The 19,431-nt window shown below is 47.3% G+C and overlaps 1 protein-coding gene across 1 annotated transcript in view; it reads right to left on the bottom strand.

Annotated features, from left to right (window-relative positions):
* The window catches only part of ptprbl (protein tyrosine phosphatase receptor type B, like), a 48,469-nt gene that overhangs the window by 24,773 nt on the left and 4,265 nt on the right, over nt 1-19,431 (bottom strand). Inside the window, exons 2-16 of the mRNA XM_086209989.1 lie at nt 17,269-19,431; nt 14,574-14,841; nt 12,669-12,932; nt 11,884-12,150; nt 11,518-11,784; nt 11,084-11,347; nt 10,514-10,777; nt 9,760-10,023; nt 8,686-8,949; nt 8,082-8,351; nt 6,787-7,050; nt 6,414-6,680; nt 5,237-5,527; nt 2,773-3,051; nt 1,900-2,049 (exon numbers count right to left, since the gene is read on the bottom strand). The exon at nt 17,269-19,431 is cut by the window's right edge and continues 278 nt beyond it. Coding sequence (XP_086066115.1) covers nt 1,900-2,049; nt 2,773-3,051; nt 5,237-5,527; nt 6,414-6,680; nt 6,787-7,050; nt 8,082-8,351; nt 8,686-8,949; nt 9,760-10,023; nt 10,514-10,777; nt 11,084-11,347; nt 11,518-11,784; nt 11,884-12,150; nt 12,669-12,932; nt 14,574-14,841; nt 17,269-19,431 — 5,806 coding nt within the window. The remainder of the gene's footprint in view (nt 1-1,899; nt 2,050-2,772; nt 3,052-5,236; nt 5,528-6,413; nt 6,681-6,786; nt 7,051-8,081; nt 8,352-8,685; nt 8,950-9,759; nt 10,024-10,513; nt 10,778-11,083; nt 11,348-11,517; nt 11,785-11,883; nt 12,151-12,668; nt 12,933-14,573; nt 14,842-17,268) is intronic.

Raw genomic sequence — 19,431 nt, 5'->3', positions numbered from 1 at the left:
TAGGCTTCCATTGGAAGCTGAAACGTGTCTCCCCCACTTTGACGGCTTATAAAATCCAAACCGAGCGATTCATATAAAAACTTTTAAAGATTTTTGAAGAGCAGAGTTGTGTAATTGATTTGTAAAAGTTTGGAAGCGATACCATGAATGCCCTAGGAGGAGATAGATTTTGTTCGGGGAGTAAAAAAAGTGCTCATTTTGATAGTTTTGTCCAATTTGTGGACATTCTGTTGTAGACAGGTGAGGGCTCAGAGCATAGGAATTGTTCGTCTTGATGAGACGAGTCCAACGGTGTTGGTCCCATGTTTGTGGGACATTCCTGGGAGGAGTTATAGCGCTCCAAATTATCCCCAATTATCTTTTAGTTGTGTGGCTCCCTAGGTGGCGCTATAGACTTTTTTGTATTTCTTTAGATTAGTGCATGTTTAGCCAGACCGGACAAGTGTGGCGAATTTCAGTGAATTTCATGCATGTTCAGGGGTCAAATTAGATGATGCTCATATTGGGCGCTCATTGACAGCAAGAACAGTCCAGGACCAGGTTTTGAATGGTGTGGATGTGAAAACCGGCTCCAGGCTGTCTGGCCCAGCCGCCTCATGGGTGTTGGGGGGCTGGGACACTGTTTAGTGTGTGTTTGTAGTGTTTTTAGTGCTGCTGATGTGTTGTTCTGCCGAGCAAACAGAATAGGGTCTTCGCCTGAAGAACCTTCAGGCTCAGGCAGTGGTTAGCACTGTGGCCTCACAGCAAGAAGGTTCCGGGTTCGAGTCCCAGCTGCAGCATGGGATCTTTCTGGGTGAGTCTATATGTTCTCCCTGTTCCTGCGTGGGTTCTCTCTGGTACTCCGGCTTCTTCCCACCGTCCAAAGACATCAATTTGGGGACGAGGCTGATTGATTCTCTAAATTGACCGTAGGTATGAATGTGAGTGTGAATGGTTGTTCGTCTCTGTATGTTGGCCCTGCCATGGCCTTGTGACCTGTCCAGGGTGAACCCCGCCTCTCGCCTGTTGACGCTGGGATAGGCTCCACCCCCCGTGACCCTCAATGTAGGAATAAGCGGAAGACAATGGATGGATGGATGGACCCTTTGGGGCTCAGGTCCTAAATATTGAATGTAGCATTTCTCTTTATTCACACTTAATATTATTGGCTCATATAACGACCACGTCAGTGTCGTCAGCACTTTCGAACCTAAGCAGTTTCAGGTTTATGAGCTACTTAACCCTAACCCACTTCCTCTACCTTCACTGGGTCAGGCTCTATGTTTTTGTTTCCCAGATATAAATTGATTCTGGGTCTCAGTCGAATGGGAAATTGATTTTCTGTTAGACTAATAATTTATTTCAATCAGCAATTGACTTTAAGAGATGATGATGTCATAACATTGTTTTGTCTTCCTTCATCTGTCAGCACGATTATATCAAAACTACGAGGGGGACTTTCACAAAACATGGGGGTGGGGCCTGAACCAGGGAACTGTCACAGTTTCGGTCAGATGAGTCATAGTGCCACCTAGTGGATACAGGAAGTGAGCCTGATGGAACATGGAGCATCACATGACTGTGTTGTCTTCATCTGATCTAACATGTCACATACAGGAAGTGTGAGTTCTATACGCCACCTAGTGGGAGCAACGGTAGTCTACTCTTTCACATAAAATTGAAATATAATCAGGGGTCATGCCCCTCTTTCTTGACACAACACACACAGTGGGACATGGGCAGGAGTAGGAGACTCCGCCCATCGCTGCTGGACAAGCTCTCGGCGTGCTCTCTAATTCAGTACAATAACTAGAGAATAAAAGTCAAATATTTCCCTTTGAGATCAGATATGTCATATTTGTACATCAGTAACTGTACGTAGTTACATTTTGGAGGAAGTGACCACATCAGTCTTCCTACCTTCAGATTCTGTCACCACCACAGCGAAGAACCGGATGGCACCATTAACATCACTAAACCAGCTGCAGTTGAACGTGAAGAAGATTGAAGACTTAGTGACGACAGCAGAGGCGCCATCGACCCGAGTGCTGAGTGGCGGGACCGGCGGACCTGGAAGAAGGCAGCCCATGAGGTGGACACGTGAAAAAAATCAGTTCACATGTAAAGTATTGATGTTGACTCTTTTGTCAAGTTGTTTCATGAGATCATCCCAGCACGAACAAAAATGGAAACTAATATATCACATGTGGACCTACTAATACTTTGGAGGACAGTCAAAGATTGAGAAGGTCTTTGGCCTGAGGGAGTTAGATCAGCACTGCTAAGGCCATCATTGCCCCGATCATGTCTAAATACAGTGTACTATATATGTATCGATATTTTCAAGATAAAGTAATATTTGTGAAAAATCTGTTTGTTCAGCTAAAATCTGTGCTCTTTCTTGTTCTTCAGATCTTTGACTTTTTTTCTGTAATCACCATCTTTTCAGGGAATCTCCATCTTGTTATTGGAGGGAAATTACGAGATGTTGCCAGAAGATATGAAACAAAATCTTGATCTGAGTGACAAGATGAGATATCTTATGAAAATGACACGTTCAATCAGATAGAAATGATGTTGAAGGTGTGAATTAACTGTGGATGTGTGGTGACGTCACATGATTCCTTGTGATCCTGAACCTGAGGTTTCTACAAACCTTTAGTTTGTAAGATGCTTAAAGACTCTTGCCTGTGTTACTGTGTGACTAGACGTCATCACGTGATTGACAGGGTGAAAGTATGATGAATTCCCCTGCAGCGAAGAAACTCCTGTGACTGCATCACAATGACTTACGGTCGATCATGGTGACCACACTGTCATGGGCTGCTTCGCTTGTGGTCCTGTCAGAGATGACCTTGACAGACACAGTGTAATGTTTGTGGGGCTCCAACTGCATGATGATGTAGGCGGTGGAGTGGCGGCCAGTGCGGCGGGAGTAGACCAGAGTCTGTGAGTCCTGGTTGAGACACTCAATGGTGTAGGAGTCAAAGTCAGCCAACGGTGGCACCCAGGAGCAGGAGATGGAGCTGGAGCTCTGAGGGTGGCAGTGAAGGGCATGTACTCTCTCAGGCTCTGCAGGACCACAGAAAAAGACGAAGACAGGAAATTATGTAATAAAAACATTTCCTATTTCAGCAGCTTTGACTTCCTGTTTACTGTGTTTGTATGCCTTTTGTTTCTTGATATTTAATCTTTTTTTATTCGACACTGGGGCGGCCCGGTGGAGCAGTGGTCCTCACTGTGGCCCCCCCATCAAGAAGGTTGTGGGTGGAGCCCCGGCTGGAGCATGGGGTCTTTCTGGGTGAGTCTCCCTGTTCCTGCTGGGTTCTCTCTGGTACTCCAGCTTCCTCCACAGTCCAAAGACATCAAGAGGGGACCAGGTTAATCCAGACTCTAAATTGACCGTAGGCGTGGCTGGGAGAGCCAATGGTTGTCTGTCTCTATGTGTTGGCCCTGCCATGGACTGGTGACCCGTCCAGGGGGAAGGCTGCTGAGATAGGCTCCACCCCCACCACCCTCAACAGGAGAAGAGGGGGAACATGGAGGGATTTAACACTGTTTTACTTTTACATTCCAAATAATTAAAAGTAAAAGTGCTGAATGTAGACAGATTATCATGACTATGGGCCCTGCCCACACACACAAACAGTGTTCATGCATAGGCGCTCTCACCATTACGCATATAACAACACCCGGCAACACACATTCACACAAAATTACTGTCATTTTAGGTGTGCAGCACAGGGGTCTTCTCGGTTTGGTAAGGTATGGCAGCTTGGGAGAAAATTAAGAAAGAGAGCTTCTGGAGTCTTGTGTCATGGAAGACGATTGTGAAACTGTGCAGTGTGCACTGGCTGGTTGTTTTCACTGTACTGCACTTAAATAGGTCCATAATCTGCCCATCAGTGAATACGAATGTTAGTGAATGTGAGTGTCATGGGTTGTAGTACTGGCACCGCTGCTATGACCCCCATCATCTTGCCTCACTTTTCTGATGAAAAATGTTGAAATTGTTGGAATTTGCTGCACCACAGCAGCATCTTTGGCTTCTTTTTCTTTCGTTTTTGTTACATGGATCCACTGAGCGCCCACTTCTCCATTGTAAAACGCACTGTATGTTTGACCTCCCGTGTACATAGTACGTCATTGTGCCGTAACACATTACTGATTAATTTTATAATTTCTAAAACATTGAAATGATTTTCTTTTCATCCTACATTTTACAACAAGTTGGATCAGGTGAGGGGAAGATGATGCACAGATCTGGCAGGCCCACACAATTAGTGAGGGTTTGCTGGGAAGGCCTGACGGAAGAACCTATCAGGATGATCTTCAACTTCCACCTCTCGCAGCTCTGCCATTGTTGAGGCAGCTGTTGTGAGCTGCGGCCGTAAGGCTTCTGGGGCCAAACCCGCTGGTGGATACGAGTGGTGCGGGGAGCCATCAGGCTGAAGAAGGAGGCCTACAAGGCATGGCTGGTGCCGGCAGGCCAAGTGGTGTGCAGCCATTGCGGTCGCCAAGGCAAAAACTCGGGCGTGGGAGAAACCCTCCCATTCCAACCATGAGCTCTGGGTAATGACTGAAAGAACAAGATCCTGAATACAAGCGGCTGAAATGAGTTTCCTCCTCAGGGAGGCTGGGCTCTCCCTTAGAGACAGGGTGAGGAGCTCAGTCACTCAGGAGGGACTCAGAGTAGAGCTGCTGCTCCTCCATGTAGAGGAGTCAGTGGAGGTGGTTCAGGTATCTGGTGAGGACGCCTCCCTCAGGAGGTGTACCAGGCATTTCTGAACAGGCGGAGGCCTGGAGGCTGACCCAGGACACGCTGGAGGGATTATATCTCTGGGCTGGCCTGGGAACGCCTGAGGATTCCCCTGGAAGAGCTGGTGGACGTGGCTGGGAGAGGACAGTCTGGGCTTCCATGCTGAGGCTGCTGCCCCGGTGACCCGGACCAACAAGATAAGAGGAGGAGGAGGACAATGGCGACGACAACAACGACTACATTTTCAAAACCCAAATTCATTCAAAATTTTTAAATTTGTACCTAAAAAAAAACAAAAACAAAAATCCAGAGGCCAAAAGGCCAAAAGGCCAAGGGCCCCCATTGGCTCTCGAGCCCTGAGCACACACCTGCTTTGCCCATGTGGTAATCTGTCTATGGATATCAAGTACTTTGTTGTTACTCATGTTACTGCAGTGTGCCCCCCCCCAATCCCCAGGAACACTGTAGCTCATATAGTAATGAGATGCTGCCACCTACTGGTGCGGATGCTGCTGTGGACAGGCAGGCTATAGGTGGGCGTGGTTTCAGGCTCTGTGGCGCCACTGACAGTGCGGAGGCTGAAATTGTACAGGCGTCCAGGGAACATCCCCCTTAGGATGCGGCTGCCAGAGGTGCGGCTGTGATATGGGTTGATGACAGACAGCTGGTCCTGTGGCTTCCATTGCAGGTCAAAATCATCATAGTCTGAGTCAACGGGGCCAGTCCAGGTGACCTCCAGAGAAGTGTTGGTGATGCCGCCAAACAGGAAGGAGCTGGGCGGTCTGGGAGCTGAGAGAAAAGAATGAATTCTTTTCACTCTGTAAACACTCTGCAATGTACATACAACCGTCACCTTCACAACAAAGGTCAAGTTCTCTTGTAATTACATGCTACTGTCACAAGTGGCAGAAATCAACCTCGCAAGAATGTTCATACACATGCATGAACTCAAGGGAGTCTGGGTCATGACATCATCAATGTAGATATGACTGATTAGTTCAAATCAATGGATCAAAAGATGACAACATCATGATGCTGACTGGCACACAGATGAAGTCCTGATTTGCCTAGTGAACACAACAAGGGGGGCTGCACGGTGTTGCAGTGGTCAGCACTGTGGCCTCACAGCAAGAAGGTTCCGGGTTCGAGTCCCAGCTCGGGCACGGGATCTTTCTGTGTGGAGTTTGCATGTTCTCCCTGTTCCTGCTGGGTTCTCTCTGGTACTCCGGCTTCTTCCCACCGTCCAAAGACATCAATTTGGGGACGAAGCTGATTGGATTCTCTAAATTGACCGTAGGTATGAATGTGAGTGTGAATGGTTGTTCGTCTCTGTATGTTGGCCCTGCGATGGACTGGCGACCTGTCCAGGGTGAACCCCGCCTCTCGCCCGTAGATGCTGGGATAGGCTCCACCCCCCGAGACCCTTACTAGTCAGGAATAAGCGGAAGATGACGACGATGGACACAACAAGGGAACACCTTTTAAAATGCTGGTGTTCTGGATGGAGCTGCTATCAGATCCGCAACAGGAAGTGATGATTTTCACTTTTCAACCTGATGTGACCTTTTCATCGCCAGTTGCCAGTGTCATTCAACAGTGCCACAGAGGTTCAATGATTGGCTGACTGTGTGACTCCTGTGACCCGATAAGGATCCAGCACGCAGTCGTGTCTCACCTGTCCTGCCAAGCACGCTGGCACCATTGGCGAGCTCTCCGCTGCGACTCAGCACCACGACTCGGTACAGTCGCCCAGCTACAAGGTTACGGAACACAAACTTGGTAACCTCTGTCCCCAGCTCCTCCTCTCCCCGCTGTGAGCCATCAAGATTGTAGAGCGTCAGCAGGTAGCTGCTCACGTCCCCACTTGGTCGATCCCAGCTAAGCCACAGAGTGTCTGACTGGTTTCCACTCTGAGCCATTAGAGACACCACAGCAGCCGGAACTGTAAACACAAACCTCTCAAGTTTGATATTTAATGTTTTACAATCAGATTCAGACCTGCCCACTTAGAAAACAATCACCCAATTCGACCTGTGACATGTTCTCACCTGTCCTGGCCCAGACAGCGTTGTCATTGGTCTGCTCGCCACTTCGTGTCAGTAACACCATCCTGTAGAGAATTCCTGGTCGGAGGCCTTGGAATGTACAGTGCTGACTGGTTGGCAGAGCGCGGCGGTGCTCCTTCAAGGTGAAATCGCTTTTGTACAAGAAGAACTCATAGGACTCAAAGTCACCCTCAGGTGGAGACCAGTGGAAGGACAGACTGGTGGAGGTGTTGGCTTTAACAGCCAAGTCAGTGGCAGCTGCTGGGCCTGACAGGAAGAGGAAGTATGAGTCGTCTGATTGCAGTCAAGTGAAAGTAGAATCATTCCAAAAAATTCAACAGATTGGGAATATTCTGGGTAAGAGAGAACCCGCCCGCACGGGACACTCCAAAATGCCAAGCAAACGTGCCCGCAAGGTGCCAGGGATCATTTCAGTGGTCGGCATTAAATCTCCCTCCAATAGTTGGTGGATTTTGGCAGGGTTGTCACAGCAGAGTGAAAGAAAAATCTAGGAGCAGAAGTTTTGGGAGTGAGCAGAAGCAGCTGAGTGTGAAGGCGAGAGTTGAAGCATGAGCACTCAAGTGCAGGCGGACAGTTGGAGCAGGAACAGCAACTCTAAGACCAAGTGCAGGCTGTTTGATTGTGAGGGAAAGGTGTGGGAAATATGACAACATCTGAACATAAAATCAATAAATCATGCAAACGCATGAACCTGACCAGACAGCTCAACCAATCCAAAGCTACTCATGGCAATATTCTGTATTTGCCAAACATCTGTTTTTTTATGGGCTGAACAAAACAAGAATACAAATTATATTTTTTCTTTGAGCCCATCCCTGCCCACTGATAGAACCGGCCCCTCAACTCAGGGTGCACTCTAAAAATGATCCCATAGACAAGAATTGTCAAATAATTTGTCAATAAAGATGAACAGTTGAAGAGTACATTCTGCTGAAAAAGCCTTAGTAAAACCTTTCAAATTAACATTTCATATGACAGTGCAAGGCATGATGGGATCATAATATTGGTGCAACATTAATGATGTTTCTGTGTAATAGCACAGCTCTAAGCAGCTGTTCTAGACCTGGAAACTCCGAGTTCACGTTCATCCCAGAGTCCCCAATGAATTCTGTGTTCATCTACCCCGTCATCCTCTGCTGTTCCAATCGAAGGTCAGTTAGAGTTGAGCGTCTAGCTTATGAGTGTTTCTACAGCTTCTCAATGATAAATGTGTCACAGGTGGATCACACTGACTAAACACATCAGGAACAAGACAGAAGTCAAATAGGAAGTCTTACGCGTACGAGCCTCCGTGCTAACCGCCAGGCTGCGGATGCCACCGCTGGTGGTCTGGACCAGGATGCGGTATTTACGTCCTGGGGTAAGTCCACTGAACCTGCTGCTAGTGAGACTGGAGGGCTGTGAGGAGTTAGCCACCAGGGTGCCTCTGTCGTCTAGGAGCTGCACGTTGTACCCATCAGAAATGCCCAGAGCTTCCCGCCAGTGCACCTGCAGGCTGGACGTGCTCTGCAAGTCATCTACTTGCAGTGTCGTCACTGCTGAGGGGACTGGACATGCCCACATGCATCATCAGACTCATGTAAAACTGGATCAGTTTGCAGTCTCTGAGCCCCCAAAGGATCTTTCAGGGGTCCTCAGTAAAATTATGGACAGTTTAACTTCATTTTTATTCAAACGCAGCAAATCTGGTGTGAAATATACAACTTATTAAATGAAATCAATGCATTACAAATAATTTGTAGCTATTTTTCCACAGTGATTCTTGCTAATTTTTCAAGTAATTCCTTGATCTGTCAAGAAGCTTATGCTGGATCAGCTGTCTTGTGTTGAAATGCTTATGACAGAAGCATTGATGGAATTCTCACTCTTTTGTGTCCTAACCTGTGCGTCCACTGGCCGTGTTGTTATTGTACAGCTCACCACTGAGTGACTGGACAGTCAGGATGTAGAGCTGGCCAGGCTGCAGGGAGCCGAAGCTCACCTGGTTCCGGTGTTTGAGGACGGGCCGCACATCCAGCTGCCGGTTCTGTCTGGACAGAAATACAGAATATCCGTCCACATCGCCCTGACCCGGCGTCCAACTTACTGTCAGACTGCTGCTGTCTCCGCCATTGCTCACATATACGTTCCTGACTTTACTGGGAACTGAAGAGTAAAGAGGATTTGCAAAAAAGATGGAAACACATAAGTCATTGATGTTAACATGAAGTTGATGACACTTGCAGGTACACTGAGATGCTATATCAGGGGTCACCAACATGGTGCCCGCGGGCATTAGGTCGCCCGCAAGGACCACATGAGTCGCCCGTGGGCCTGTTCTAAAAATATTTCACCATAGCACCACTCACCAGTGAGCTGCATCTAATTTTTTGTTTCTATTTTTAATCATACTTGCATTGGTGTGAATTTGAAAATGACAATAGGCCTGTCCCAGATTTATCTACATATAAAATGGGTTTTTATTTATAGATTAAAATAACAAATATATATGTGTATATGTATATATATATACTATATATATATACACACTATATATATATATACACTATATATATACACTATATATATATATATATATATACACTATATATATATATATGTGTGTGTGTGTGTGTGTGTGTGTGTGTGTGTGTGTGTCAAACTGGTAGCCCTTCGCATTAATTGGTACCCAAGAAGTAGCTCTCAGCTTTAAAAAGGTTGGTGACTCCTGTGCTATATCATGAAAGCTAATTAGCCTGCTAGCTGGTGTTGATGCCAACATTCAAATAAGAAGAGCTTAGCCGAGACGCTAACATCTAATACAAACATCGCAGCTAAGGTTGACAATTGAACTTCCCTCATTTCGCCTGAACTCATGTTCATTGACAGATCAGCTCTTCCTCAGGACAAGTTAAAAAACACCTGACTCTACGTGAGTTGTCATGTGGTCACATGGTGACTGTGGTGCTGTCTGACCTGTGCGGCCCTCTATGAACTTGGCCCTCTGGTTGGGGCCACTGAAAGTGGAGACCAGGATCTTGTAGAGGCGTCCGGGTGTGAGAGACGACAGGACACACTCTCCCAGGCCGCTGCCCAGCGTGATTGGAGGAAACACCTTCATGTCACTGAACAGCAGCTGCACCTCGTAGTGATCCACATCGCCTGGAGCTGCCAACCATGTCACCCGTAGGTCCTCAGTGCTGTGGCCGGCCAGAGACAAGGACCTGACGGCTGCAGGGACTGCAGAAGAGACAGGAAGAGACGGTCACTCATTCTCCTCCTGAGGTGTTCGCTCCAGACACAGTACTTTTTGGCACTTTGGCATCACAGTTCAGCCTGGAAAGGTGGAACTCTGTTCTGACCAAACATGAAGTTACTACTTTAGTGAATACACTCTAGTTCTCCATCCAACAGATGTGGCTCAGTTGTCGCTGTCATACTGACACCTACCTGGTACCTGTGAAAGTCCAGATGCGTCAGAAAACCAAAAACCATCAAGACATGATGATGATGATGATAATGATGATGATCCAGGCAGATGCAGTCTGCTTCAGATCAGACTGAATTAGATTCAGATTCTCATTGTTTGCACGACCTGAATATGAATCCATTCGTGTCTTCATATTGCTAATTTCAGCCATTTTCAGCAAGTTGTGTTTTTCAGGCGTGAAGACGGTGAAAGGGAAATGTGGGTAATGTTACACTTTCAGGTGAGTCAGAGGTCACTCACAGGTGCGGCCATGGGTGGAAGTGCTGGTCTCGTAGTTTCCACTCCAGGTGCTCACCAGCACAGTGTAAAGTCGGCCTGGCACAAGGTTGTGAAACACACACTCGTTCACTGTCTTTGGCACTGTCTGGTTCTGCAGGACCAGGTTGTTGTGCTTGATGAACACCTGATAGAAGTCAAAGTCTCCAGCAGCATGACGCCAGTACACCTTTAAGTAGTCATCACGGGCAGCGTGAGTTGCTGTGGGGTTTTGGACCTTTGATGGCTCTGAGGGGAGAAAACAGTCAAACCTAAGAGGGTTGAAACATGCGGAATGACAGCAGGTGCTGTAATAGAACCATGAGTGACTGAAGTCAAAGATCCAGTCTACACCATCAAAGATCAACGCTATGACATAAAATATCCAGTCCACCATTTTAAGGATTCCGTCTACACCATCAAAGATCAAGTGATCAAGTGGCTCTTCCCTCACTTTTCATTTTTCACCTTCCAGACTACTACTGTTGTCTACTCCCCTCAGGTTGCCCCCCCCCCCCCCCCCCCCGGTATGCTCCCTTCAGGTTGCCCCCTCACGTGTTCTCTCCTGGATGAAGGTCTGATTGCCATATGCACCACTGCGGGTACTGATGGAGATGTTGTAGAGGCGTCCGGACACCAGAGAGCTGAAGACGCACTCTGGGCTGTACTTGGAGACAGCCAGCGTGTGAAGCATCTTCTCTCTGTCCCTCAGAGTCACCATGTAACTGTCCACGTCACCCGCAGCAGGACGCCACGACACACTGAGGAAATCCATGCGGCCGTTGTTGCTGATAGTGACGTCGCTGACTGCAGCTGGGACTGAGAGAACAGACAGCACAGAACCAGGTATTTGAGTGGGTGTCAAATTCAGTCCAGGGACACAAGGGAACCTTCTCTCAACCGGAGGTCATTATAAACATAAAAGAAGCACAATATTTTGATGCTAGAATGAGATCAGCAACAGGAAGTTAATGTTCTCTATTGCTTACCAGTGCGCCCCTCTGCTACTGTTTGCCTTGACATCCTTCCAGCACTGACAGTGGTCACTACCACCCTGTAGATGGCACCGGGCCTCAGGCCGTAGAACTGGAGGCTAGTGGTGTCAAATGCCACAGTCTCGTTTTTGATGACACTGCTGTCATGAACCAGAAGGACCAGATACGAGTCCAGATCACCCCCAGCTGGTTCCCAGCAAGACACAAGGCTATCCACAAATCCTTTGTTCGAGACCTGAAGCCTGGACACCTGAGACGGAGCTGAAGACATGCACACACGTACACACTGTGAGGACACACACACACACACACACACACACACACACACACACACACACACACACACACACTTAATCTTACTTGTCCATCCATTCATAGAAGTGGAGCTGCTCAGGTTGCCGCTGCTGGTCATCACAGTAACAGTGTACTTGCGTCCAGCAGTCAGCATGTTGAAGGTGCACGCTCTGGCCTCCCGAGGGAGGAGCCTCTGAGTCACGATAGAGGCAGGCTTTGTCTGTCTCAGGACCACAGTGAAGCTTTCCCACTCGCCCAGCGGTTGGTTCCATCTGAAGCTCAGCGTGGACTCGTCCGCGTGATGGATGACCAGCTGCTGAACCATCCGTGGAGCTGCAGAGTGGCCAAAGCACAGTTACTGCCTACTAACGTGGACAGCTTGCTGCAGCAACTCCTACTGCTACTGCCATTATTCTAGAATATGGGTTTGTGACTTGTAGTTTTTTTATGTATTTCATGGTGTCTGTGTCTCTTTTACTATGCTGACTCCGTGAACCTCGACTGAACAGATGAACCACAACCCACTTGATCCCACCGAAAAAACACATGGCGTTGAAGTTTAGGAACGATAGTACAACCAAGATAGTGCAGGTTTTGTTCTGCTCGTCATCTGTGTCAAATTTCCGCTTCACTCACATGAGCAGAATTAGTTATCTGCCAGCTGGCGTTCACGTCCCAGGAAGAAGGAGACAGTGAGAGTGGCAGTGGAGTTGTGAGCCTGGCGCAATCTGGATGAGTCAGTACAGAACATCTAACGCAGCTTCATCATCTGTTCGACTGTCAGTGAGGGTCTTTTTTGTTTTTTTTCAGATGTATCGAGAGGTCAGAGAGGATCTGAGACTCAGACTCACGTAGTTGTCCCTGGCAGCTCGCCGTGTTGCTCAGGAGGCCGCTGACAGTCATGACCTCAGCTCTGTAGAGTCTTCCAGGCACGAGCCCCAAGAACAAGTGCGTTCGGCTTAGCCGACTGACTGTCTGATTCACCAGAACCTGTGAGTCGTTCCACAGCAGCACACGGTAATTCTCCCAGTTGCCTCTGGGGGGCAACCAGGTGAGCCTCAGCACTCTGCCATCAGAGAGAGGCGCCATGGAAAGTGCTGCCACCCGGTCAGGGACTGAAACAAAAGAGTGATTATTGGTAATCAATAATCAGTTACTCTCTGAACAGATGACGGCACAAAGTTGTGGCTTCTATTTGATTTTGTTTCAGGAGTTCCTTATCATCTCAGCTGATTTTGATCAACGTTTCAGACATTAAAAAACGATGAAGTTACTTGATGGTGAACTGGTGATGATCAGCATCATTACAACCAATAAATCTGACTGTTGGTTCAAATCAGACTAGGTCTTACAGCCGGAACTGGAGAGACAGTCCTCCTGGGTGACATCATACCATCAATGTGACCAGCAGAGGGACACCGGGACCTTGCAGGCCCGGGAGCTGGTCTGGACCTCCTGGTGATCAGAGTATGTAAATCTCTCCAGCTGTGTGGTTCGCCCAACAGTCCAGTCCTACTCAGACTGATGTTACCACCATTAGCACACAAATTCATTACAGAAATGCAAAAATACATAAATGGTTGCATATATGCGTTAGAGCGCATTGAGGAAATGTGGTGTGGTATCAGCTGATCTCATGGCCAGCAACTATACGAGTTTGAAGGTCGCCAGCTTCCGCTGCTGCAGGCGAACAATGAGACAGGAAGTGGTGCTGGAAACAAACACTTGAGATCACATGAACTCAATTGTTAGAAACTCACAAACCTGCCGAGTGCCCATCTCAACAGTGACGGCAGGAAGTTGGATGTAAGCAACCAGAAGAAGGTTTGTCCATGCAGTTAGCAAACTTTAGTGTCTTTTCAGCAGCTTCATGTTCAGCACTGAGTTGCTAACTGGATGTGTCTGAGCGCCATGTAGTGAGAGCCAGGAGAGCAAATCAAAGCTTCGTTGAGAAGGGTGAGGAAGGAGCCCCTTGTGTGCATGTCCAAGTTTTTAAAATGATCATTTGTCATATTGGCGGCAGCAAGAGCCTGAACGCGTCAGCAGACACAAACACAACAAAGATACTAAACATTTCCTGTTTGCACTAACATGCCCAGGAAGATGAGCTATGGATCTTAGATTCTAGATCCATGCAGGTTGGACTCTTAAGGAGGAAGAAGAGTTGGAACCATGTTTCACTATCTTACAGGCAGAAGTGGGTTTGGTCTGTATGTCCATATATATATTATGGCATGCCGTTCAGGAAATTAATCTTTGAATATATTGAATGAAACTCTGAATATATATATTCAGAGTTTCATTCCATATATTCAGAGTTTCATTCAATATATTCAAAGATTAATTTCCTGAACGGCATGCCATAATATATATATATATATATATATATGTGTGTGTGTGTGTGTGTGTGTGTGTGTGTGTGTGTGTGTGTGTGTGTATACATATTATATATATGTGTGTGTGTATATATATTATATATATATGTGTGTATATATATGTATATATATATGTGTATATATATGTATGTATATGTATGTATATATATATGTATATATGTGTATATATATGTGTATATATATGTGTATATATATATGTGTATATATATGTGTATATATATGTGTGTGTGTGTGTGTATATATATATATATATATATATATATATATATATATATATATATATATATATATATAAAAGTTTTTTTTTTTTTAGCATGTCACTGATAACAACTCTTTAGCTGGAGCTCTGGGTCATCTCACCTGTGTGTGTTGTCACATTGCTCCGCCCACCATCCGTCCTGGATATCACAGTCAGATGGTACCGTGTCCCCGGCTCCAGGTTTGTCATCTTGCAGGTGAAGGCGGGACTGAGCCCGACCTCCAGCTCACAGGCAGCAGTGTCAGTGTGGCCACTTCCCTCAGTAACCATGGTGTAGTTCTGGCGCCAAGCCGCAGTTGTGAATCTCACCACCACTGAATCAGCTGTGCTGCTGACCACTGTGACGTTGACAAAGCTGCAGGTGGCGCTCTGGAAGGACCAGATCACAAACACACGCCAGGGATCAGAACAATGCTTTCCTCGGTATATCAATAACAGCAGGAGAATATTGGACATTTGAGGTCACTCGTTTAAGAATTGTTGGCATATCTGATGGGGTCCACGACTGATCCATCAGTCATCAAAGCTCCGCCTCTCTCGATTTGTTGATCAGCACAACTTTGGTAATTCATTTTAATTACTGTTAATCATTTCTGTTAACTTGTCATCACTGAACATGTTAATCAACTGATTAGTTGTAGAGTAACTCTAAAGTATTGGCAGTCTCATCTCCATGGAAATGTGCAGTAAAATGAGCCTCATTACTGTGATTATTTACAGCAATAATCATGAAGATAATGATGACGACCACGAGCTGCAAAAAAACATCAATCAGTGCTTCCGACATTGCAGCATCACGGCTGTAATCAGCAGATCCGAGGTTATGAATGTCAAACTACTTCACTCATGATGTGTCCACATGTATACCAGGCAGTGCCCTGATGCCCTTCTGGACACTTCCTTCATCATGAACTTCACGAACCAATCGGGTAGCAGCAGATTAGAAATACATCAACATTTTCTCCCCCTCACATCCTTGTGACATGTCCAATGTAAACTCACCAACACTCATACATTTGAGCTGAATGCCACGCAGTAACATGGCAACCATCAGGTGGGAGGGAAGCAAAATCATGTTTGAAAAATCACCAATAACAATGTGGCCTCAAGTGGCACATCACCAGTGTTGGGACGAACGCGTTACTGCGTTATTAGTTACTGCCTTATTAGTTACTGCCCAAAAAGTAACTTTGGCAGTAACTAATAATCAAACGCATTATTGTAAAATTCAATGACTCAGTTATAGTGACTAAACGATCTGTTTATTCGTTTTTTTTACGTTATTTTACTGTCTCGGCTGAGCCACTGTGTTTACTTCCTGTGTCGGGGGGGCTTGGGGGAAGTGCAAGAGACAGGAGGAGAGCGAGCTGCACTGTGGGGGCGTGTCTGTTCATAACAGCAAGAACGTGAAAGACATCATGGCCGAACCTCGGGCGAGTTTCTCCACGTGGAAGTACGCTCACTACTTCTCCTTCGTTGAGCAGGAGGAGAAAAATGTTTCTGTTGAATGCAACTCGTGTCTCGGAACTAAGAGCCTCTCTGGGGCCGCTAACAGCAGCTCTCATCTATGAAAGCATCCAGGCATCATGTTGCTGAAGCTAGAGGGTCAGGGACCGGCACAGACACCGACACAGATGTCACCTCAGCCCTAAGCAACAGTGCCTGAGTTGTTCTTTTCATCGAGGCAGTGCTACTGCTAGCCAGGCTAAAGTTGATCAATAATCAATCACTTTGAAACATCTTAGTGTTTGTATAAATGTAGACCACATCGCTGAGCAGAGTTCAGTTCAGTGATGAAAATGCATTTGTAACTAAATAGTTACTTTTCATAGTAATGCTTTATTTTTTGGTTTTAATAACTGAGTGAGTAACTGAGTTGCTTTTGAACTGCAGTCACTAGTAACTATAACTAATTACTGTTTTTCAGGAACTAGCACAACACTCACATGCAGCACATGAATCCACACCTTATTGGCCTGCAAAAGTGTGGAAAAGCAGAACTACACAACCATCTGAGGTCTCAGACTGAGAGACAACATCAACACGCACTCATGCCATCATCACCGCTGCTCCCAGCACAGATCTCATCAACGATCAAACGATGATGAACAAAATCATGATGATAGTTAGACCTGACAGGTCTGTTGCCATGACAACAAGGTAACAACATTTGAACATTTTCATCTTGCATGACTATGTAAATGTCATGTCAACTATTAGCATGTATAAGGTGACACCAGGGCAGCCCGGTGGAGCAGTGGTCCTCACTGTGGCCCCCCATCAAAAAGGTTGTGGGTGGAGCCCCGGCTGGAGCACGGGGTCTTTCTGGGTGAGTCTCCATGTTCTCCCTGTTCCTGCTGGGTTCTCTCTGGTACTCCAGCTTCCTCCACAGTCCAAAGACATCAAGAGGGACCAGGTTAATCCAGACTCTAAATTGACCGTAGGCGTGGCTGGGAGAGCCAATGGTTGTCTCTCTCTATGTGTTGGCCCTGCCATGGACTGGTGACCTGTCCAGGGGGAAGGCTGCTGGGATAGGCTCCACCCCCATCACCCTCAACAGGAGGAGAGGGAGAACATGGAGGGATGGATGGAGGGATGATGGAGGGATGATGGAGGGATGATGGAGGGATGGAGGGATGATGGAGGGATGGATGGGAGGTGACACCACATGTCATCGTCCTGCATGGAAACATGCTTCCTGTTTTGTGTTGCGGTGGCCTGACAGTGTTCATGCTAAGAAGTAAGCAATGTCAAGCTTGTGAAGGTGAAAACAGAGACACAAAGACATGAACTTACAGGTGACCTCTGAGTCAGGGGGGGAGATGTGGACACACTGGTTGCCGTAGAAATGGCAAGACTGGTCACTTTTGTGGGTGTGGTTGTTGTTGTTGGGGAGTCTTTGACCACGGTTGAAGTTGGAGGTGTGGTCATGGCTGTAGGAGTGGCCTTGGTTGAAGTTGGAGATGTGGTCAAAGCTCCAGGTGTACTCTTGGTCGAAGTTGGAGGTGTGGTCATGGTGTCTCGCGTGGCCATGGTTGAAGGAGTTGGAGGTATTGTCACATCTGCAAGTAAGGCCAATGTTTGAGTTGGAGGTGTGGTCATGGCTGTAGGTATGGCCATGGTTGAAGTTGGAGGTGTGGTCACAGCTTCAGGTGGGGCCATGGTTAAAGTTAGAGGTGTGGTCATGGCTTCAGGTGTGGCCACGGTTGAAGGAGTTAGAGGTGTGGTCATGGCTTCAGGTGTGGCCACGGTTGAAGGAGTTAGAGGTGTGGTCACAGCTACAGATGGGGCCATGGTTGAAGTCAGAGGTGTGTTCATATCTGCAGGTGTGGCCATGGTTGAAGGAGTTGGAGGTGTGGTCACAGCTACAGGTGGGGCCATGTTTGAAGTCAGAGGTGTGGTCATGGTTAGAGTTGAAGGTGTGGTCATGGCTTTGGTTGTGGCCATGGTTGAAGTTAGAGGTGTGGCCATGGTTCGAGTTGAAGGTGTGGTCATGGCTTCAGGTATGGCCATGGTTTGAGTTGGAGGTGTGGTCATGGCTGTGGTTGTGGCTATGGTTGAAGGAGTGGTTAATAGTGTGGATGTAGTTTGAGGTGTCCTGATTGGAAATATATTCATGTGTGGAGGTGTGGTCATGGTTGGAGGTGTGGTCATGGTTGGAGGTGTGGTCATGGTTGGAGGTGTTTCCATGGTTGGAGGTGTGGTCACAGTTGGAGATGTGGTCACGGTTGGAGGTGTGGTCACGGTTGGAGGTGTGGTCATGGTTGGAGGTGTGGTCATGGTTGGAGGTGTTTCTATGGTTGGAGGTGTGGTCATGGCTTTGGTTGTGGCCATGGTTGAAGTTAGAGGTGTGGCCATGGTTAGAGTTGAAGGTGTTGTCATGGCTTCAGGTATGGCCATGGTTTGAGTTGGAGGTGTGGTCATGGCTGTGGTTGTGGCTATGGTTGAAGGAGTGGTTAATAGTGTGGATGTAGTTTGAGGTGTGGTCCTGATTGGAAATATATTCATGTGTGGAGGTGTGGTCATGGTTGGAGGTGTTTCCATGGTTGGAGATGTGGTCACGGTTGGAGGTGTGGTCATGGTTGGAGGTGTGGTCATGGTTGGAGGTGTGGTCATGGTTGGAGGCGTTTCCATGGTTGGAGATGTGGTCACGGTTGGAGGTGTGGTCACGGTTGGAGGTGTGGTCATGGTTGGAGGTGTTTCTATGGTTGGAGGTGTGGTCATGGTTGGAGGTGTTTCTATGGTTGGAGGTGTGGTCATGGTTGGAGGTGTTTCTATGGTTGGAGGTGTGGTCATGGTTGGAGATGTTTTTATGGTTGGAGGTGTGGTCATGGTTGGAGGTGTTTTCCTGGTTGGAGGTGTGGTCATGGTTGGAGGTGTGGTCATGGTTGGAGGTGTTTCTATGATTGGAGGTGTGGTCATGGTTGGAGGTGTTTTCCTGGTTGGAGGTGTGATTGCAGTTTGTGATGCGTTCACAGTTTGATGAGTGGTTGAAGGCATGGTAACCTGTGTGGTGCTCATTTTGACAGAAGCTTTCATGGCTGGGACTTCTGTGTCTGTTGAGGAAGTGGGCGGAGTGTCTTGAGTCGCTGTGTCCACTGAGGTCCTTGTCTGAGCCATAGAGATTGTCGGCAGCATTGTCATAGTAACTGCAGTTGTGACTCTGGAAGTGAATGGCAGCAACGTATCTGTAGGTGATGGCTGAGGTGAAGGCCCGGCACGTGGAGGATGCGTGGCGGCGGCTGATGCAAGTGGAAGGAAGGTGGTAACGTGTATCCTCTTGTTGGTGGCGTGTGGTGGACTTGTTGAAACAGGTGTGTCCTCGTGTGTGTTCACCTGTGTTGACACTACAGAGGAGGTTTCTGTCACTGCCTGAAGGGACACATCTCGGAGGCCTGATGGCGTCCTCGCTTCTATGAGCAGAGGGACATCTCCAGCAGATGCACCCTGCCACGCGTC

The sequence above is a fragment of the Aulostomus chinensis genome, chromosome 7 (genome assembly GCF_037954235.1).
Source record: "Aulostomus chinensis isolate RoL2024-O1b breed Wild chromosome 7, RoL_Achi_v1.0, whole genome shotgun sequence".
Taxonomy (NCBI): Eukaryota; Metazoa; Chordata; class Actinopteri; order Syngnathiformes; family Aulostomidae; genus Aulostomus; species Aulostomus chinensis.
The sequence above is the reverse complement of the archived record's forward strand: the minus strand, read 5'-3'. Positions and strand labels throughout refer to the sequence as shown.